General features: G+C 34.2%; 2 protein-coding genes across 3 annotated transcripts in view; one reads left to right on the forward strand and one right to left on the reverse strand.

Annotated features, from left to right (window-relative positions):
* Window positions 1–19,697, reverse strand: part of col4a4 (collagen, type IV, alpha 4) — a 165,641-nt gene extending 145,944 nt beyond the window's left edge. For both annotated transcript variants that reach the window (XM_039759708.1, XM_039759717.1), the window contains exons 1-3: window positions 19,607–19,697; window positions 15,622–15,775; window positions 13,800–13,839 (exon numbers count right to left, since the gene is read on the reverse strand). In XM_039759708.1, coding sequence (XP_039615642.1) covers window positions 13,800–13,839; window positions 15,622–15,674 — 93 coding nt within the window. In that variant the 5' untranslated portion in view covers window positions 15,675–15,775; window positions 19,607–19,697. The remainder of the gene's footprint in view (window positions 1–13,799; window positions 13,840–15,621; window positions 15,776–19,606) is intronic.
* A 165-nt stretch (window positions 19,698–19,862) lies between these two features.
* LOC120533090 (collagen alpha-5(IV) chain-like) overlaps window positions 19,863–23,906 on the forward strand; it is a 224,616-nt gene continuing 220,572 nt past the window's right edge. The window contains exon 1 of the mRNA XM_039759763.1: window positions 19,863–20,275. Coding sequence (XP_039615697.1) covers window positions 20,198–20,275 — 78 coding nt within the window. The 5' untranslated portion in view covers window positions 19,863–20,197. The remainder of the gene's footprint in view (window positions 20,276–23,906) is intronic.

Genomic DNA, 23,906 nt, shown 5'->3' on the forward strand with positions numbered 1-23,906 from the left:
TCAGATCCCCATTCCCACTTTGGGTAAGGAGCTTTGTTGACTTTGCACCATACATGTCTTCTGCAATCATATCAGTATATATTTTCCCGATAATTCTGTGAAGCTGAATGTGTCTAATTACTAAATTCGACGATATACATTTCTTAAAATAGCTTCCCACTCATCTCCAAAGTTTAAACGTGAGGGTGAGGAGCATAAGTGAACTGACTATAATTTTTAGATCAGTTACTGTCATAACTCTTTCTGGCTCATTTGAGGTCATTGTTGCCATTGTTGTTATAAGCTTTCAATTTGCTTAGTCACCAATTTTAGGGGAATGCCCTGATATTTTCAATGTGTCATATGTCCTCCACTTCTTGATAGTCTTCACACTGTTCCATTATATGTGCAATTTCCTTGAAATTCATAAACACTATATTTCTCTCATTTTCTCACCTTCACAAATTACATTCCACTCATCTATATTACAGCAGTTATATAACCAAGAAAGTGTCATATGTCTCCCATAGGAGCAGGTCATTTCATTACGGGCTGATCAGAATGATTTAATATTAGATAATACGTTTTATTTTTTTTTATACAAGGCGCCTTTCAGAGAACTCAAGAACACCGAACAAACAAATAAATAAATTAATTAATACAAAACACAATTATAAACAACTTAAAACATCACAAAATCTAAAAATTAAAACCAAACAAAACCACTATAATTAGGAGGAAGAAGAAAAAGGCATTTTAAACAAATGTGTTTTAAGTTTACATTTGAAAGATGAATATGATTTGATATTTCGGAGATCCGCAGGTAATGAGTTCCAGTGCTTGGGAGCAGAACAGCTGAAAGCTCTGCTCCCCATGGTGGTTAGACGGGAGGGAGGAACGGTCAGATGGGTGGAGGAAGAGGATCTAAGGTTACGGGATGGAATGGCAACATGTAGAAGGTCAGACAGATATGGAGGTGCGAGGTTATGGATGGCCTTAAAAGTTAGTAGCAGAATCTTAAAATCAATACGAAACTTGATCGGGAGCCAATGAAGCTGCTGCAAGACCGGAGTAATATGGTGAAAAGATGGGATTCCAGTAATGATACGTGCTGCAGAATTCTGGACTAACTGAAGCTTGTGAAGAGATTTATTAGGGAGACCAGAGAGGAGTGAATTGCAGTAGTCCAGCCGAGAAGTGACAAGACTATGAACAAGAATGGCAGTAGTATGAGGAGTGAGGGAGGGACGAATGCGATTAATATTACGTAAGTGGAAGTAAGCAGACCGGGTGATGTTATTAATGTGACATTGGAAAGATAGAGTACTGTCGAGGATGACACCCAGACTCTTGACCTGAGATGATGGGGAAACAACAGAGTTATCAATAATAAAAGAAACATTATTGGTTTTGGATAATGATGATTTTGAACCAATGAGGAGAACCTCAGTTTTGTCACTGTTTAATTTAAGAAAATTTGAAGAGAACCAGGATTTAATTTCAGAAATGCAATCAATAAGTGAGGGTGGTGGAAAAGAGGAGGTGGGTTTACCAGCAAGGTAGAGCTGGGTGTCATCAGCATAACAGTGAAAATTAATGTTATATTTGCGAAAAATATTGCCAAGGGAAGAAGGTAAATAATAAAAAGAAGAGGCCCCAGGACAGAGCATTGGGGCACACCAGAAGTAACAGCGGTGGGTTGGGATGTGAAAGTTTTAAGCTGTATGAACTGAGTGCGGCCTGAAAGGTAAGATCTAAACCAATCAAGTGGAGTGTGAGTAATGCCAATCAAAGATAATCTATTAAGGAGAGTGGTATGACAAATAGTATCAAAGGCCGCACTCAGATCAAGAAGGATGAGAATAGTGATTAGACCAGAATCAGCAGCCATAAGGAGGTCATTAGTAATTTTAACAAGTGCTGTTTCTGTACTATGAAGGGGGCGAAAACCAGACTGGAACTTCTCATATAGATTATTGTGAGACAAGTGGGTGTGAAGTTGGATAGCTACTATTTTTTCAAGAATTTTGGAGATAAAGGGCAAATTAGAAATGGGGCGAAAATTATTGAAATTAGTAGAATCACAACCAGGTTTTTTTAATATTGGGGTTATAGCTGCAGTTTTGAAAGATGAGGGAATAATACCAGTAGTAAGAGAAGAGTGAATGATGGCAGAAATAAGAGGGACTAGAGAGGGAGGCAGGCTTTAACCAAAACTGTAGGCAGGGGGTCCAGCTGACAAGTAGATGACTTGGATTTGCAGATGAGATCTGAGATTTCAGAGGAAGTGGGAAGCTGGAAAGAAGAGAAACAGTGAATAGGTGAGTGTAGTTCAGAAGAAATACAGAAAGGATCTGGACCAAGGTGCTGATGTATCTTTTGGATTTTCTCATTGAAAAAAGACATAAGAGAATTACAGAAGGCAGTTGAGTGAAGGTGAGATGGTAAAGAGTCTGGAGGTTGTGTAACATTATTAAGTAAAGAAAACAAAGACTTGGTGTTACCTGTATTACTAGTAATTAACTGAGTGTAATAATTAGATTTGGTTTACAATCCTTGTAATAGAGTAGATGATTTTTATACATCTCTTTGTGGACAAAGAGTCTGGTTTTTTTAAACAACCTTTCAAGTTGCCTGCCTTTAGCTTTCAGAAGCCGAAGTTCAGGCGTAAACCAGGGGGCAGAAAAGGAAAAAAAAACAGATCTTAGCAAAAAATCTCTGCATGTGATTTGGATTACAGTTGAACGCCTTTACATGATCAAAGGCAGAAATATCAGTAATACTGCTGTTATGTACAATTTTGGTAACTATTTTATATATTTAAAAGTTTAAAAGCAGTTGATTGTATTATTCTCATGGTGATAAGTTTGTGGATATCTTTATGAAAACATTTTGGAACCAGATGGCACTTTTTAAGAGACAGACTGTAACATTTAAGAGGAAAAAAAAAAAAACAAAGCACAAATATGTGGAATTCCAAATACCACAAAAATCAGTGATCAGCTGCAAAGAAAGACAAAGCCTGTATGTACGCTGTAGGAACCTGATGGCTTTTAAAGGAAAGGGCATAAAAGTCCAGTGTCATCTGGAAGGTCAAAGCATCAGCTTGACCTAAGTATTCACATTAATAAGGGGTCAGTCTAGTCTTATCACATCCCCAGGGGAACATGGATACAGAGGTCTTGAAAATCCATCATGTACCTCTAGCCCCTGGCACCTCTTGACATAACATACCTATTTAAAAGATTCATGTTTTATCATTATTTTTAAGGAAAATATTCAGTAAACATTTCCCAAAGATTGAAAAATAATTTTTAGTATAAAAGCAGCAACTTAATAAAGTATATTTCATGTCCTTTTGTTTGGAAAATGTCAAATACTCTACCCTCCAGGGCACTAATAACTCATACTCAAATACACATTTTAAAAACTGATAATTATATGAACTCTCATTTTTCAAGAAAAAAACAGTTAACAAAATAGTATTATTCTGAGAGCAAAGAAAACTCCTCCCTACAAATGAAGGAATGCTACGTAACAAGGGTAAGCTTATTAGCAGCTTGCTGTAAGAAGCTTAATTAAATGACCGTAGACATTTTTCTTTTCATTAAGAGTCTATCTTAAATTACTAATTTTCTGTAAACACTTCAAAAGTAATAACATTAATAATCAAAACCTAAAATTTGTTGTGGTCACTATTTTGATGTTTGTGGAGATTTTAATTGAGAATAAATATTAGAAAAGTTTTATTAAGAAAATTTTGTTTAGCAGCTTCTCAACTATATAAACAAAGGATAACGTGGAATATTGATTATAGTCTTAAGCAAACAACTACATTAGCTACAAATGGAAATGAGAATTGTTACTTTTTAAAAATTACTTTAGAATGTGTTAAGTCCATTTTGCGCTCTGATCACATGATGCCTGTTCTTACTTCATGCATTCTTTTGTTTGTCACAAGGATAAATTAAAACATTTTTTGCACTGTTCTAAATCCTTATGCATGAATAGGAGGCAAAGATAAAAAATGAAAAACGAATTGCTAATAGACTACTAATTCTCAAAGATGCAACTTATTTGTGCAGCTGAAGCTAAATTAACAACACAAAGTACTAACCTAAGAATTAAATTAATAATTTTACTTACAGTTACTCAAGCAAGACATTTTTATGAATTATTTTGTCAACATACTTACATCAATAATTGTCTTACGTTCTTGGTTAAACAGTTCTCTAATAACTTATTTTAATCCACACAGACATCTTCAGTAAACATTAGAAAATACTTTATTGCATTCTGGTGGCAATTACTTTATTTGCATAATTGCTTAAATACTTTCAAATCCCTATTAAAAGTACTTCTTATCTTGTACTGATTATTCAAGTGATTCAGACACAGGGAAATAAACTATTTATGAAAGGCCTACAGCAGGTTGACTTCCCATCCAAGGCTACTTCCTGCACCCAGTGCTAATGAGACACACTCCATTTCCTTATCTTTTTGTAATGGATAATAATAGCTCAGAAAATGGATGGATGTTTTGATGAATGTTAAGAGGCCTCTGAATCTGAACTAAAATCACTCACTTCAAATTTAACTCTTCAGCATCATCAATCTATTATGGAACCTCTGTTGGATACTATGATCTAGATTAAAGAATACATTTGGGAGCTAAATCATATCCTGTAATGTATTAACAATGCATAAAATATTAAGATTGTATAAGCAAAGTATCTACCAGTGTGACATAATGGTTAAGGCTTTGAACTTTGGACTTCAAATCCTGAGGTTGTGGGTTTAAATCCTGCTACAGACCCGTGTGACCATCAGCAGGTTGCTTCCACTACCTGTGCTCAAATTGGAAAAACAAGAGTAATCAATTGTATCTCAAATGTTGTAAATCACATTGAATAAAGGAGTTAGCCTAATAATAATATGCTCACTGTTTTAAATTAATAACTTAAGAAGTAATGCAGTGCTGAGTTTATTGTTACATCTCAGCATTTAGAATCAAGATTGATTCATGGCTGAAACTTTTTTATTTCATAAATGAAAACTTAATAATCAACATTATTTTGCTCCCAATACAAGCAAACACAAGCTAATACTAATCACTATACTGTTCTATCTTGGATATACAGTACTTAAATATATGGATTTACCCCTTTCCAGCTGGTAAGATGACATTCCATCTTACTCACATAGAAAACGCAACCTAAATATTCTCGCATCAGGTACAATTTCCTCTACTCTAATCTCTGCTTTGGATGATGTCCTACCTGCATTATCGTACCACACCTTTCTTTTTGACTTGTTTCAAATCATACTGGAAGAAACTATTCATTTATAACACACTTTGGGGTCAGTCTCATATTGATGTTTAGATTCCATTAATGTTCATTAGAAGTCTTTTTCTGTTTCTTCAAACTCAGTGCTCAAAATGCCAATACTTGTATTTCATGATAGCCTTCCTATCCACCTGTATATAAAGCTTGAAGAAATAGAAATGGCAGGATTGCAGTCCTCCATTGCACCTCCATTAGCTTAGCCACAATATACTCTTTGTTGCACCAGCTTTAAAAATTTAAGTAACAAATTCCACAAAGTACCTCTTTCCCCAAATTCCTTCAAGATGGAACACTTCAGGCTTCTTTTACATAAGACTACTGCCAAGCTCTTCCTATATCTTATATACCTATTATACAATTCTATTTCTGGCATGACTTTTTCACATAGATGAGCAGTCACAACAGACAGTGAAGTTAAAAAGTAGGCCATAATTCAAATGCTTTTTAAGACATTTAAGTATTTAGCTTTTCACTGGTATATCTCAACAAGGAATATTCCAGATCTACACAAAATAAACAATTTATTCAACCTACCATCAACACAGATGAACTACTATATTATACTTAGTCTGTAAATACATTATCTTTGGTTTTTAGAATGAAATTAAAAAATAAACAAAACTGAGTTCACCTGGCATTTGTTATTACAATACTAGTAATTAGATGAAAGTAAAAAAAAAAAAATTCTGTATTGCTTTCATAAAGAACTAAGAAATTAGCTTGAACAGGACATCAGCTTGATTTTTAAAATATTTAACATTTTCATTGATACAGTAAAATATTACGCTCAAAATAATTGGTTGATGAAATTGTTCTGGTGTGTTTCATTAAATTCTCATTTTCCTTCGGTTCAGAAAAAACAACGGCCTTCTCTTTCTTGTACAAAGGACAGCCTGAAAAAGACACTACATGACCAAACACGTCTGGTGGCATCCTATGAAGCAAAACAATTTGCCTTGAACTGTTAGGGCAGCCCGTACATCACAAATCTAGACAACCTGGGCTGTAAAGTCACAGGACTCAGACAGATGTAATGTCTAAAAAAAGAGCACACACTATATAGTTTGAATATTACCTGTAGAAAAAAAACAGATCCCTTCTTTACTATACTATAAAAAAAGCTTTTTCCAAGAAACACACAAAGAATAGTGGGATGGGGCCAGATTAAATAAATACCATATATTAATGACAGAATATCATAAAATGCCAATTTTAAAAGTGTTGTCACAACTCATAAATGGTGCCACTGAAAGCATTTGCTGATCATTCTGTATGCTATTGTGATTTATTTCTTATTTATATTTTTCTTTTTTATGCTATACATAATAATGAAGTATAAATATATATTAAAACTAAATTACCACTTTATAGTTCTTTATTTTTGCAACCTATTCTATTTATTTTATATATATATGAGATATGTGAAGCTGAAGCCCATCCGAGCAAAATCAGCAGCAAGGTAAGAGCCAACCCTGAATGGAATACTATTGCAGGACTCACTCAAGCATATATAAACACTCACTTGTAACTGGCTAATTTAAAGCCAGCAATAAACATCATCTGCACAGTCTGGGCTGTGGAAAGAAACCAGAGTACCCACTTGTACACCTGTACCATGTCAACACAACGCAAATCTGCAAACTGAATACAAAAAATAAACAAGTTGGAAATCAAACTCACAAACCCAAAGTTGTACATAATTAACAACAACTTTGCCACCATGCTGCCATTCCTAATGTTGAAATATTCATACTGTGGTCTGGAATTATTTGGTCTTAGTTCATTTTCAGTACAGATGGTGACATACAACACAGGAGCAGCAGTTATAGCTATTCTATTGTCTGTTTATGTGTGCGCATAAAGTTGCTAGGGTTAGAAAGAAACATTTTGAAACAGGTAAAACATGTAGAAGGGTCAGAAAATCAAAATGATAATAAAAATACTAAATAAGGGTTTAAAAATAAGAAAGTTAAATTTATCAGCTATGTGAACAAGGTTTATATCTGTAATGCTAATGACTAATACCTTTGCATGTTGGCCAATGGATGTGTGAAAATATCAATAAATTGACTTGAAAATATTGCTATGCTCATTTATGCCTTAAACATGATGTCTTAATATAACCAGCTATGCTGTTTATGAAAATCAGTAGGGGGTTTTCCTTAAGACACTATGCTTGCCATCATTTTAAATCAAAGGAGGTCAGGCCCTTTCTGTCAAATCTGTTAAATATCCCATTAAATGATTTACTCAAATGTCTTTTGAATGTTACATTTGGATATTAAAATATAAAAATTACTGCAATATCAATCTATTGATCCATTTTTAAATATTCTATATACTTAACATGGTCACCAGGAGTTCCCCATCATAAGATATCTTCATGTGAATATCCACATTCACTCACAATAGACCAATTTAATGTTGGCAATTAACAAAGCACATAAATCTTTGGAATACCAGTGGAATCTACTGTACCTTGAGAAAACCTAAGCAGATGTATAAGCTCTACACAGACTGTGTTGCAGTCTGTAACTGAAACTGGTTTCATGATTTGGTGTGCTAGCAGCCCTACACTCTGTGCTACCAAAACCCTAAAATCGTTTGTTTTTATTAAAGAAAATACTAACATGGATATAACATACTTTACACATGTTAAAGTACATTCTCCTTATGGAGTTACTGCCTCTAAAACAAATTTATGTTTCTTTGACTATATTATTATTAGAACAAATTTTGTTATTAACTCCTATTCTTTCACTAAGTACATATTTAACCACACATTAAGAAAGGTCAGCAAAACCCACTGAGATTAGGTATAAAATCTGAAATTTCCGGACACATTTTATAAGGTACATCTGCTCATGCCAATAAAATGCTAACTTCTGCAGTATTCACTACAAAAGCCGAAGAACCACTTCAGGTGTCCTTTTCTGTGAAGTCTTTCAAGTGCATTCCTGAGCAAATATTTGACAGCTGGCCTTACCACACCCGGATGTTATGCCACTGCGGAATTGTGCATACATGTTCAAAATTTATAGGAATTAATGAGTAATTATTAAATTTAAAGATGTAATCAATTGTAAAATTCAGCATAGATTAATAAATGTATTCCAACTGTATCTTTTAATTACTTATTTCTAAAATTTCCTGCTACTTTGGGGTAGCTTCTTTCAATTAGTATTTATTCCATATAACATTTTAGATTACATCTAAAAGACTATGTTTTACCAGATTCATGTCTCTTTCATGCACTGCAATTTGGATCCTTCTAAGTTATGACTGAAGTTGCTTTTAGGAATATTCAGATTGTGCACTGCCGTTTCATTGTTCTAATAAAGATCACACCATAAACACTACACTCTCACAAATGCATTAAACTACAAATGCATGAACAATAACAATAATAGCAATAGTAAGAAGTTTTGTTTAATCTAAATGTTGGTTTAGAAAATCTTCAGTTATACAAATACCATTAGTATGAAATCTGCTAACTATATTTGGTGGTATTAGTCTCACTTTCTTTCTGAAGATTTTGGATAATGTTTCTTTAAATAATTTGTAACTGTTTTATTCATTCTCAATAAAAGGAAATACACTGATATATTTCTTAATATATATTGCGCATTTTGGCACTTATACTGGCCAAGTACATAAAACAATAAAAAATATTTGACCCTATTATAAGCACTTATTGAATGTTTAAAAATGTGAGAGATTTAGTAAATCAGACAGAAAACCAAGAAGAATTTGAAGAAAACCTACATTTATTCTTAAAAGTGCAATTCTACCCAATAAACTTCTTAAGAGATACAATTTCTGCCAACACATTCTGAACAAGCTGCAGCCTGTCATTGGTCCAAAAATTCAGACCTCTTCAGACTGTGCAGCTGAGATGCAATTCAGTGATAACACAGTAAACACACTGTGGCCTGGGGTAGGCAGAAATAAAAAAAATGTTTACCGATTGATTCAAAATTCAATTAAACATCAAAAAGTGTCTACAATTAAACAACATGTTTACAGGATAACACAGCACCTGCATAAAGAGGTATAGTTTCTGTTTTTGCTTCTTTTAAAAGTTTTCTATAAACATAAAGATTAGCGCCAGAGGGTACTCACTCATTAATACAAAACTGCAGATAAATATACCAAGCCTTGAGATTGGTAAATAAAATGTCCTTTTAATAATCTGTATGTCTCTTTACTTAACAGTTAAGCAATTGTAACATTAATTTGATGCCAATACTTTGAAACTCAAAGGACAGAATTGTGATGTATTCACCCCCAATACAGTCTCTCCCTTAGAACTTCTTTGCCTGACCTGGATTTGGGATCACATGAAAAGTTTGTGCAGCCTTGCACCATGTGTACGTTAATCTTCTTTGCAAAGCACAGAGAATTTTGAGGGCTCAGACCAATAAACATAACACTAGTGTAGAAAAGATCTAGATATTAGTCAGATTCACATTTTTGTAAGGGTGCTATTTCATTGACTGGATTTGTCACAAAATATTTTAGCAAGCGATTTATTAGTAAGATTTATCCTGGCTGTCCAGTTGTCCTCCAAATTCACCTTATCCACTTTTTTGTGGTCTTGTTCATGCTAAGAGGTAAAATGAATTTTAATTTTCATTCATCACAAAGTCATATTTTCAAGCCTCCCTCTTCATGTCATTCTGTCAACTTCCATAGAGCATTTATTCATCTAGCCACAGTTACCCTGCTTCTTAGCAACACTATTTATTATCTTTGTACTAATTCTATCTTTCATTTTTGCATTTGTGCTACTCTCTCTTAATAGCATGCCATCTATCTGCTGGATCACTTTCATCTCAATAAATGTTTGTTATATCAAGTAGAAAGAATGCCAGCTCGGCCTGTCTTTTGGCAAAATAGCATCAATAGTAGGCTTGTGCACATTCAAATGGCTCTGCTGCTAAAGAATGTCATTTTAACATGCCAAGCTGCTTAATAACTCCGACAAGTAGGAAGTCGATATGGGCACTGAAGTACAATTGATAGCTTAGGTGATGGCAGCTTTCAGTCAAGACAGTGGTGCAGGTGACTGTCTGTTTGTAGTGTTTGTTGAGGGGGAAGGGGGAGTGTTGAGGGACTGAATTAGTGCATTTAGCTTCACAACAGAACGTGTAACGGATATGTGTGATGTGCAGCATTTGCACAAAAAACTCCAGCTCCTGCTGCAACAAACATCATCTGCTTTGGCCACTCTGTCATCTTGTTGTGAGTGCTACAAATGCCTTCATTTTTTTCTGTAATTTTACACATATTTTTGTGTATGTGAGATTTTAAGATTTTTAAATTTATCAAGCATACATTTATAAAGCATTTTTAAAATATACAAGCACATCATGCTTTCTAAGTGGCTGTTTGACACTGGGATTGTATGATATACATAAGTAGAAAGTGCCTGAACAGTCCCAGAAAAACTGTTTAATATAGTCCAAACAACAGTCAATACTATTGGAAGAAAGAATAGAAGCAGGTTTACAGATTAATATATTTTTCATTTATTCTTATTAATTTTATTAAACTTCTTAGTCCAGTAGTTTGTTTATATAGCCAAAACACAGTGTATCTTAGAAGTATATGGCACATGTCAGTTCGCAAAACACATAAATCCTTCACATGTGAATGGAGACAGGGATACCTGGTGAAGTTCAATAAAGATGGGGAGTAGCATATATACTGCCTGCAAAGAGTGACTAGGCCAAGGTGTGCATCCTGGCCTCTGGTGCTGTGATCACTACATCACTAATGTAGCACTAATGACTACATCACCATGCCTCCCTAATCTTTTTTTTTTTTTAATTTTGGGACCTTTATTTACCGCATATTAGCCTTCACATATAAACCCTCTCTATGCACAGTATAGGATACAGCCAACTAAAGGTAATACTTTATGATTTTGACTAGGTTTAAATACATACAAATATATAATAATATGGACATTAATAAAACATCACAATTTATGGCTCACAAACATGTGTAACTTTGTCTTAGGGAGAAATGGAAATGAGATCCATTTAAACTGCCATTACTGACAACATTTAATGAAGATTTCATAATAGGTTTCCAACTTTAAATTACTTTGTCATCTCAGAAGTAAGAATATTCCCCTTATTTCTGAACACATGTAATATCCTTTAAACATTATGTAAAGACTAAATTTTGTAAATTTATTAACTAGTACACTTGAGGGCTTAACAAATTGTACTTGAAACTTTGCATTTTAGCACAGAATATTACAATTTTTTGTTAAATATATCTACAGCATAATCATCTGTGTTGGGGGTCTTTAATCCAGGCTCTGAAAGACTGCATTGGCTGCTTATAATGTTGCCATTTGTTCATTCAATTCAATCAATTTGTGAATACAGAGTAGATGCCCAGTATAAACACAGAAACGTTAGGTTGTACTGCTGTAACATTTGCTACACAGGAGCACACACATTGCTTTGACTTGTACATATTAAAATACTAATACTTTATACAGTATATTTAGCATGTTTTAGGAGTAATGAAACATAAATTGCTGCACCTCTCACAGGATACTATATATTCATTAATGGCCTTTTATCAAACCTGGCTATTTTCTGAAATATTTTTTTACCCAGAAAGCTTTTGAGTACATATCAGTGGAACTATGTTTGATATCTTCATCTAAAGTTCATAAATTTAAATTAGTATTTAGTAAGTATCTTATAACTGCTCAATACTCAGTTTTTGTACACTTTGAATGTAAAGTTTGGAAGTATGAACAGGCAATGGAAACATTTTCTACATAAACATCCATAAATTTCAACAAACATTGTTTTGGTAGTTAATACAGAGAACAATATAAACAAAAAACAGCAGCTACTGTACATGTCTAATACTAAGATTTAAAAAGTTCATCGTACATTACCTAATAAATGTGTCACATTTACTTTCTTAGTCTTACATAGTAATGTCTGTTGCCATGTTGATTTGCATCAGTGTAATCACAGACAACAGGATGAATGTGATGCAACAATCTCAGTAACACAATAAAACAGGTTACCTTGGATACATGCAGATATATCCAAATAGTTGAATATTACATCATTGTGAGCAGAAATAACTATCAATTGAACACTATTTAGCATGTGTCTGTAATTCTTACAGCATAAGTACAGTCATCTGTTATCAACTAAGTTTGATATCCATATTCATTTTATAGAATATATATATAAACATTTTTACATTGCAAAATAAAACTGAAATGAATCGCAAAAGTCATATTTGGTAGCATACGTCAACATTCTTGATGATTTGTTAGGAGACTTCTTCCTTGGGAACAACTGGTTTCTGATAACCTTTTTTTCCAGTTCCCACGGGGCAAACAGCTACTACATCATCATAGAAAGTGACTCCACTTACAGACACATATACCTAATTACATACCATAACAGACAATGTTGCCCTAGGCCACAGAAATCTGGAAATTTCTTACAGTCCTTCTTTAAAGATTAATGAAGCAATACATAATCCTCTTAACATATTTTTATGGTCTTGCAGGAAAAGAAAAATAGGCCTGATGTACATATCACATACTGTAGGATTAATAGATTTTAGTGAAATGGAAAACATTGTTCATTCTAATGTCCACTGCCTTCTTATTACTAAACAAATAATAAGATGCCAGTGACTCAAAATGGAGACTTTCAAATGAACTATTTTTAAAGAATGTTAATCACAAAAGATGCAAAACTATTACAAATAGACAAATGCATGCACAGCTACAGTATATCATGATAACACTGTTAAGTCATGTCACCTATATAAATACATCGAGCATGACTGCTGTCTACAGTAGTCATAATAAACTATTTCTTTTACTCCTGAGACATTTTTTTTCTTTTTCACTGGACTATATTTATTCGTTTAAAATGTTATCAAATAGATAAAAAATAAATGAACTTCAAAAATAAGGATAGATTGTCTTGCTTAGTACATGAGTTTAAAAATATACAAATTACGCTGTTTTCTTAAAGAGATAATTTCAGTACAGTACCACATGAGTGAACTGCAAGACTAATAAAGAAATGTGCTACTGCAGATAACTTGTGTATATTTTATTGATAACCTTCTCCTTCTTGTGTATGGTTGATCTAAGCTTATAAAAATTACATAATAGACCTTCAACACTAAAGAATTGGACTTGGGTGTGTGCATTAGCAAAAACATTAAAAGGAATGAAAATAAAAAGAAAGAAAAACTTTTGATGAGGCAAAAGTTAAAAAGATACTTTTATCCACTAACCCATATTGCAGTCTAGCACATCCTTAAATTCAGTATGTATTCATGTTATTATATTTAAGTGCTGTCCTAAATTTCTTAATGTACAGATTAAAACATACAGACATGAACAAACAAATTTAAGTGTATAGATGTGCACATCTATACAATCAATATAAAATGCTTACTTACCCCACAAACAATTTTTCCAAAATACAATGTGGTTATCAACCTGTTAAGAAAAATAGCAGCGTTGAATTTAAAAGGATAAATGCAACCCAGTAAATTGTATCATAGATTAACTGTTACAGAGTACTAGTACTAACCCAACAGAATTAAGACCAATAACATGTTTAAACTGGAACAGTAACTGTTATACTGCATAATGCACAAATATTTGTTAACCTTTAAAATTCTCTCTTTTTCCAAATGTGATTATTCAAATAAAGGGCCGCAGTGGGGGCAGAGTCTATCCTAACAGCATCAGACACAAGACAAAAGCTAACTTTGCACTGGGCATCAGTCCATTACAAGGTAGACTGATGCTGAGTAACCAGGAGAAAAACCCCACGCAGACTTACAAGTGTCATACAGATACTTCCCAGACTGGAAATGGAACACTTAGAGGCTATGGAGTCAATTAAAGCACTACTGTTCTTCTTACATTCAAATCTGTCCTGTAGAAATATGAGATACCAGTGGATACGATAACTTGTAAAAATGAGAGGTGAAAATTGTCTCTGCCTTGTTAAAGATACCAAAAAATCATTTCAGGGATTAATGTTATATATGTGCTCATATAGTTGAAAATTATCTACTGTACAAGAAAATATTAAGATGTGTGCATCCAGTCCCTCAGAGCCATCTGATTAGTCAGTTTGACTTTGATGATGTAAAGAAAGAGGAAGTGGGAGTGTGAAATGCACAAGGAAGAGTAAAGCTGCATGCTGAGAAAATCGCCTTCAAAGACGAAAAGTAAAAACCAGACAGGAGGCGAGAAAGGCTCCTTGAAAATAATGAGTCTGAGAAGCAGGCTTTTTGGGAACATGCTTGAGAACGAGAGCACTGGTGAAGAGAAATTCAAACACACGTGAATGCAGAGGATAGGTGTAGAAAGTACACGTAGGGCACATATTTTTAAATTATTTTGTACAGTGTCTAGTAAATCAATAATTTGAATTATGTGAATTCTTACACTATTAACACACCAACTGAGTTACTTAAATGAAAGAATGTGTCCTCCATAACTCAACAGGAAAGGGAAATTTTGCTCTAATGTCATTTAAAACTAGAAGAAATTCAACCATCTTTGCGTGGAATACTGCCAATTTTTTTCAGAATTAGGCAAGAATTTATTAATGTTAGTCTAAAATACTTTAATGCATTTAACTCTCTCAAATGCTTTAAATTTTTGATTGGACAATGTGACCTTTAAAACACTGTGCATATGATTGTTTTTATAAGTTTTATATTGTAACTTTAAAATGCATACAGTATATTGTAAACATAATAAAAATCATCTTGAATTATAAAAGCGAGATTATTCTTAAATTAAGGCTAATACTACAAAAAGAACTTGCCTTGCACAGGATGCTGGTCAGTCACAGGGCACACTCATGCACACCAAGCCTTCTTACTTACTAATACATATCCAGTTTAGAGCTGCCAATTAATCCAACACATACATCTTAAGAGATGTGAGAAGAAAACTGTAATACACGGGGACTGACTCACAAAGACGAAGAGAAAACATGCAAAACGTCAGGAAAGGATTTGGCATGGGATTCAAATCCGGGATTATGGATATGTAAAGCAGTGTCACCCCCCCCCCTAAAAAAAATGTCATTATTACTATAATGCATTATTGAGAGAACATGTTAACCCCACATTTACAGAGAATATACATTTTAAGGGTTATTGGATGTGTCTGTTTAAAAATCAATTATGATTTATCTCTATGTTAATAATATAACATGCTAACATTTTAGCAAACACATTGTGCAGGCCTACTTACCAAATAGTTAAAGGGTATTTTTTAATCCTTATCAAGCAAGTAGTCATCTCCATTCAAAAACACTGCAGTGTGCCCTGTGAACGCTACAGAGTGATAGTGTGTAAATATTTTACAAACTTTGCATCCTATTTCTTGCTTCAAACTGGTGTGCACTCTGTAAGAAAATAAATATGCCATTTACAAGACTATCCATCCATTTGTTTTCAGAAGACAATTATTTGTTTACACCTTCAAGTGGAAAACAAAAATTTATGCCTGGATGGGCCCACTAATCCAACACAGAATCAAATTAATACTCACACATAATGGGCATATTTAGAGTCACCGGTTACCTAACCTGCATGTATTTGTAGTATAAGATGAAACTGAAGTACCACAAAAACCCAGAAAAGAAAGACAACATGCAAATTTTACTTTGAGAATTACCAGGCTGGAATTAGAGTTCAGATTTTTACAGTTATGAAGCACCAGTAAAATTACTGCTCCAACATTTCACCAGTTTAAAGACACCAAAAATATCTTATTTTATGTAGTGTAAATCGCACGGCTACTCTAATGCATTACATAAGATTATCATTTTAAAATAAATAAAATCATATACACAGTAAATGCATACATACTGTACATTCTCAAATGGACCTATACACTGACACCCCATCTGAGTATTGCTCTTGCTTTGCACCCAATGCTTGCTGGGATCTGCTTGAATTTCCCCACAAACCTGCTCTGCATAAATGGTTTTGGAAGATGGTTGTATGGACATGTGTTAGGCCAAAGTCAGTCCTGGCAGGCAACACAAAGTACAAGGCAGGGAGGCAGTTCATTTCAGGGTCCACACATGCACAGTGGGTCCACTTTATAGTCACCAAACAATCTAACCTGCACAGACTTCTGAATCTGGGAGGAAAATCCACACAGACAAAGGGAGAAAAGTCAGACTTCGCACAGATAACAACTGGGCAAGGGATTTGAACTTAAAATGAAATTCTGTGAAGCAATAGCACTAACCACCTTACTACCTTATTTTTAAGCATTTTTCAAGTCAGTCATTTTCTAAGCTTCTTAAAACAGAACAGACTCACAGGAGAAATGTAGTCAATCATAGCTAGCAAAGGGCCTATCAATGCAAGAACAAACCCTGGACAGGGTGCCAGTTCATCAGTATTTTAAAGCATATAAAGTAAAATTCTAAATGAAAAGGCAAAATTTAATATCTGAAACATTCCAAGTGAAATTTGACCAGCCTGCAACAAAACTTTAAACTTGACATTACTAACCAATACTGAAATTACGAATAAACTGTAAAAATATATTTAAAATGCATAATTACACATATTCATACAGAATGTTACAGTGTTATAACTAACTATACTCTGCAAAGAGATTAAACTAAGGAAAATAACAGACTTAATTGTTTTTCACTTAATAGTGTAACAACGTGGTTTGAAAGTAAAAATGAGTGCATCATATTAGGTCATATTCCTGTGACCCAAATTCTGCTACAACCACAGTATGAAAGAAATTGCTTTAATATTCATAGCATTACTGCAAAAACTGTGAACATAGGAAATATTTATATGGCAAATTTTACAAGTTCACTCATATATTCAGAGAGAAAGTGAAATATAGTCTGCATTACCTAAAATATACTACACACGAAGGATACAGAGTGAATTAAAGCATAAGCATAAATCCTGGCTAGAGCAAGAAAAAAAATCATAAAATACATTAATTATTCTGTAGTACTCAGTTTTAATTATGTAATATAATATTACCTTCACAGGTTAACCCTAAGTACTGTATCTTTTATTGTATGTACGAAGGTTATTCATATATCATGATAAAGAAAAATTTAAGTAAAATATTCAAGATCAAAAGCAGACCATAAAACTCTACTTTGCTTTGCTAATTAATTAATGTTCACGACTTATAATGAAATCTGACTGTAACACTTATTTTAAAATCACATAACTTCTCATGCTGTCGCCACATTTTTTTTAAACAAACAACAGAACATATTTACACAAAAATGCGTCTGAAGTCACTGACTAAATTGCAAGGAATTCTATTATTTCCATTCAGTTATAATGATATAATGTCAGGCTCGCTGGGTTGCTCTAAGAGATGAGCATAAAGACGTTCAAAGGATGCTTGCCCATGCGCGTCTTAAGAATGTGTTTGTCTGTGCTTAAAGCAAACATAATAATTTCTCTGCTGTTTTAACTAAAAGGAAACTGTTTTTCTCTGTTATCCTATTATTGAAAAAAAGAAATTATACCATAATATGATTCACTGCCAAGTTCCGTGAGTTCAAAACAAGGCTAACATGGTTTCAATCAATACCTTTAACTAAAGTAAATGTACAAGAAGGAATCTGAATATTTGAAGTAATATTAAATCAAAGAATGGTAGAATAATACAAAACAATACAACACAAGTTACTTAGCTTTATTGCTTGTAAGAACAATCTGTAGTATAAACAGGTTTCAGTATTGAGAACTGATAGATAGATAGATAGATAGATAGATAGATAGATAGATAGATAGATAGATAGATAGATAGATAGATAGATAGATGTCTGGCCACTCTTGAACTAAGACTGACGACATTCATAAAACATGCATTATTCCTCTTGGCCTTTAATGACCACTGAAAAGAACTCACTATCCCCTTTTATCACCTAATCTTATATAACATATATGATCTTGAGTCAATACCGTTAGATTTTCAGATGTAGTTATTATTATCATTATGTATTTTTCTTGGAACTTATTATGTAATGGGTTGAGTTGCACTCGGCCCTTGGTGGCTCTGAGGCTAGGGATCTGCACTAGCAAACGGAAGGTTGCCGGTTTGAATCCCGTAAATGCCAATAGGGTCTCTGCTCTGTTGGGCCCTTGAGCAAGGCCCTTAACCTGAAATTGCTGAGCGCTTTGAGTTGAGAAAAGCGCTATATAAATGCAAAGAATTATTAGTATTACACTGGGACTTCTGCAAGGGTTTCAACCACATACTTCTTTTCTCATACTGGCTAAATACATGCTCTTTCAGCTATGATTCAGATTTGGTTTGCTGGGGTATGACTGTGCTTTTCAGTGATATGACACCCCATGCAGAGTCTGCTCTTTTCTTACGACAGTTTCTATAAGCCAAATAATCTTCATTCATTGTTGCTTGATAAAGTTTAATTTGACAGATCGTCACCACAGCAGTAAGGCAACGCTGCGGTAATGTGCGCTCATACAGAGGCTCGCCTGAGTCAATCTGTAGCTCTACTTTCATTCGTTTGAACATTATTTTTATTAATGTTACTGTTATATTTACTGTATGGTCATGTATTTAAGTTAAATGTGATCGTCACGTTTGTCTTGTGTGCTGAAGCTTGAAAGAAGTACGAGAAAACTGCATAAATTTAAAAAAGACGAATAAACTAAAACAAAAAGTTTTGAAAATCCCCAATGCAAATCTCAGCATAGCAATCAAAGCGATTTAGGCTGCGCGCTTCATCAAACGGCATTAGCTTGTTAAAAGATTCAGTAGCTACCGTTATGTCCACAAACGCGCCCACTCATCTGCAGTAGTAGTATCCTGCCAGCTACAGCACCGTTAACAAACTACAAGAGCTACGAAGGTGCCCTCTTTCTGTCTACACAAGATATGAAAGCATACACACAACCTAAAATACAAGGTATTTCAAAGTGAAATTCGAGTACGCGTCTATTAGACTGAGACAGGAAAATGGAAAGGGCACCAAACAAGTCCGATAAAAAGATCGATTAAGCTGGTCCCATCTTCTTAAATATGAAACGATTACATCAATATCTTGTGGTAATTTACTACAAAGAATAGCAGATGTTTGTATGAGTGAGTACTGCCGCCGAGTTCTTTAGCCTTCAAAAAGCAGAACTTCGAACAGCGCAGCTACTCGTTTTGACAGCTCGGCAGCCGCTCTGCCCCCTCCCGCTGCGGTGCTTCTGTGACTTACCTTGTTTTAGCTCTTCTCACAGTTTTACTCGTAATCATAAGATTTGTAATGTTTGCTTCCAGAGAAAGCCCTCTCGGATTGAACACACTTCCACTTTTAAAAATCACCTTCTAAACAGCTGCACGTGCAAGTACCTTGGGGGGGGGGTGTTGTTGCGAGAGGGAGGGCTATTGTCCGCGAAAGGGAGAGGGTGGAGGGACTGTGGCAGGCGTGAGCAGCTAACGATTAAGCCATCGTCGTTATTTGTTTAAATGATTACCTTGCCCACTGCTTTCCTCAGGTGTTATGTGCGTTTAAGTGGCAATCTTAGAGAGACACTGTCGTGAGACACACTGTCTGTTATGTGACAAGTCCGTCAGGTTCTTTAAAAGAAATAAAAAACAAATAAACAAACGCAAGATTCAAATTGCAAAGCGATTTACAGTAGTATCGCACCAGCACTCTGCGGAAGGCACCTGAGCTGCACGTGGAATCAGAGAAGTGCGACATGGAACATCCTTGGAGCATACTTTAAAAAGGGACTTTTCTTACGAAGCAAGTTTAACGGGAGTGAAGAACATTGACAGTGTGAAGAACTGGATACGTACTGAAATGTTGCGCGCTTGGGTTATTTTCCTTTTACTGGTTGTCTTGTTCAGCAGGAATTTCGATACTGCTAAAGCGGAAAACGTAAGTAGTTCTGTGCTGTTCTGTTTTCAAGGGCCGGCCAGCATTTGTTTATTGTCACTTCATTTAGCACAGCCGATTTTGTCATTTTGTTAATGTCAAGTTTTCTTTTTTCTTTTTGCTTCGGATCGATTGCGCGTTGACGACTTCTGTCGATGCGCCCAAGTCGCGGCAGAGTTTCAGAACGCAAGTTGCTACCCGCAAGGTGCTGGGCTTGCGAGTACTGTAAACGGAGACGAGTGAAAGTCTGTTGAAGGGAGCGAAACCTATAAAGTCAAAGAAATATGATGTAGGTAATTGGATAGCATTGTCTGCTGTTGGGCAAAATGATTATATGCCATTGATTCTTTGGTGGCATAATTAAGACACTTCACCAGTTTAAGCCAGTATAGTAATAAGCAAACGCAATGTTCCAGAATTCTGGTAGTGTTTTTTTCACATTTAAAGGTGCTGTACTAAATACTTATGAACGGATACACACTGTACACAGAATTCAGTGGAAGCTCGAAAATCTCCAGTATGCATAGTTTATTTTATGCAATAAAAATGTTAAATGGAACATAAGAAGTTCATATATGCAGGGTACATCCTTCAAGGTAACGTAAATAACATTTCTTTTAAAGGGTGGTAAAGGAATACCATGGGAATTGCCTTTCATGCGTTTATAATTTTGAAGTTATGTTCAATAAATACACTTGACCATATGTAAATTTAATGTTGCTTTGCATTTGAAAATTATAGAGGAAAAGCATTTAATCTTTTTTATTTCACTTTTGTAACAGACAGACAAGGAGGCAAGTACCTTTATTATGCCATGCAACCTTTTGAATTATGTTCCTTTCATAATCAAAGAAACTCATTTTTATTTTAGCTCAGATGCAGGTTTCATTTGTGTAACTACTGAGACATAAAATCTGATGAGGAACATTAAACACAGTATTAAATTTGATAAACAGACTATTTAAGGTAATCTCGTTGCATGTAGATGTCTGGACATAATTAAAAAAAAAAAAAGTTGTATACTTTAACAAATAAATGATATCATGCATAAATGTTAAATGCCCAAGAGAGTGGAGTCTTCCAAAATTGTCTCTGAATTTTGCACTTCCTGTGGTTCAGGGGTGATTTTAGGTGACGGGTCTCTGTTAAGTGCATACACTTCTTTAAGGATTATGCACTTTCTTCTATAAGCAATATTAAATGGCCTACCTGTTTATAGTAAATTACCTACAAAAGCACAGAAAGGAAAATTCACACTTAATTCTGTAAGTCTTTATCCATTTGTACAAGGGAAATCAAATCCTTATGCATTTATGAGCCTTAGCTTGCCACTTTGACTTTCTTTGTTATTGGCCTAAGGTTTTGTTATTTTTCCCATTTTTGTATACATGTACCCCTTTACTTGTTTACTGTATATTTTACCTTCTTACAGATACCAGCCAATTATTTCTTATTGGCTGGTATCAGTCATAGCCAATGGCAGATGGCCATTTTTGGGTTTGTCAAGAAATGGTAAGAATGGATTACCAGCAAAGGAATGGAATGTTCCTTCTTTGAAAAAGAGTGCACAGGTGAACGCATGAGGTTATTTTTCTGTGGAAAGCATTTCATGATTTTTATACCTGAGAAATGTTAAAAAAAAAGTGTCATGAGTCATAAATATTTTGTCTGATACTCGAATTATGGGGTGACCCAAGACCGCAGTAACATTCCTGACTACTGTCACTGTCTCTGTTTATACTGTATATACTTTATGTTCAAATGTCTCTTTTCCCTAGGTAGCCCACATCCTTTGAGTACCAACAAAGTGTTTCTAATTTAATTTAATCCTAGGTACATTAAAGACTTGAAATTAACACAAAATATGAAAAACTGACCAGAGTATATCAGTTAATATAGTTTATAAATACATCTTGCATTCAAAAGTGACGAATGAAACAAATTCCAGAGTAAACGCTATTCAGGAAATTTATTTTTTCTTTTATTAAATATATTTTCAGCTATTTATAGTGAGTACAAATTGAAGGAACTGGATACAAACCGATGTACTAATACCAAAATCCTAAGATGTTTTCCAGCAGCAACATTTGCAGGTTTTATCAGGATAGCGTGAACAGTAAATTATGCTGCCAATATCACAAAATCCTTGAAGATATCCACCCTATTTTGGACAGCAATCCCAAACATCCCACCAAAGTACTAACAGTGTGATATTAGAAGAAAATGTTGAATCATATCTTGAGTTGCCCAAAGCCTACATGAGACTCTCATAGACTGGGTGATCCCTTTCCACTCAGTAGTTCAGAGGTTCCATTACCTGGCAAAAACCACCACAATAACTGTACACAGTTCATATATACATATCCTAGTAGACTTAAAGCTTCAATTGCTGCTAACAGTGTGTCTATGAAGCAGAACAGAAGTAGAGTACAGTAAATTAAATATGGAGTAGTAGTATTATAATGTGTACAGAATGGAATTATTGTTTGCATATCTGACTAACATGCAGTGCATTGTCACTCTCCAGTGTAGTAATAAACAAGAATGTTTTAAAATATTAAACTTTTTATTTAAAAGAAAACACAAATCAGCATATACTCCCTATTCCCGTTCAGCTATGTATATCTGCTTTTCTCCCAACTTCAGGTTCATCTGACTAAGTATGTGGTGGCCCTTATAAGTTTAGACCCAGTAGTATTTCCAGAGCCATTCCATTTTGACAGTATTGACTAAGGGGAACTAATTCTTGAGTATATGTTTTCATAAGTTGAAAGGTATTTGTAATTGCTCAACATGTGTTGTGCATCACAACAGAAAAAATAATTTTAGTTGAATTAATTGTAAATCAGTTCAATTTTAACGTTATATAAAAACACAATATTTAATGATATAGGAAACTCAGAATATTAAATGAGAAGTATTCACCATTTATATCAAATGTAGGTCCTGTAGCAATTGTAGATTTTTTTCCCCCAAGTAATTTTCTGTATTTGAAGCCAGCCCCTTCTGTTAGTTAAATGTGTTGCTTAATTTGATGGCTGATGTTGATTGATTTACTCCTTTTGCAGCACAGATATCTCTGCAGCATCAGATACAAGGCAGGAAAGATCCTTGGCCAGGAATGACAGCTCAGCAGCTGTAAAGTTTAGAAGGCAAAAATACAGAATAAATGTGAACAAACACTACAAATGTCTAAGAAAGAAACAATTGTAAAAAAAATCTAATGGATTAATTATTGTGCAAGACAAACCTTTGAACTAGTCATCCATATTTTATAGCAAAGAATGTGAATAGGCATATTCTGCCTTCCGTCATTAAGATATGGACATTAGGTGTGAACCAGCAGTGTTTTGGTGCATATTCAGGTATCATCTATAGGCTGAAATGCTTTCTTTATGAGTCACTTGACAAGTCCAGTGAGATGGTTTTATTGGTTTGTCTGTTTGATTGAATACAACTGTAAATAAACATTTTATTTTGCAAAAATCTTTTTTGTCTTTGCTGATTAGGTATAGATGCCTATTACAGGATATGAAAGCTTTAGGAAAATGGGAATACATATCCTAATATGTAAATTAAAAAAATGTGCTTCCTAAATCGAAAGAAAACATTAAAAAGAACAGTTAAATTATTT

The sequence above is a fragment of the Polypterus senegalus genome, chromosome 1, assembly GCF_016835505.1.
Source record: "Polypterus senegalus isolate Bchr_013 chromosome 1, ASM1683550v1, whole genome shotgun sequence".
NCBI lineage: Eukaryota > Metazoa > Chordata > Cladistia > Polypteriformes > Polypteridae > Polypterus > Polypterus senegalus.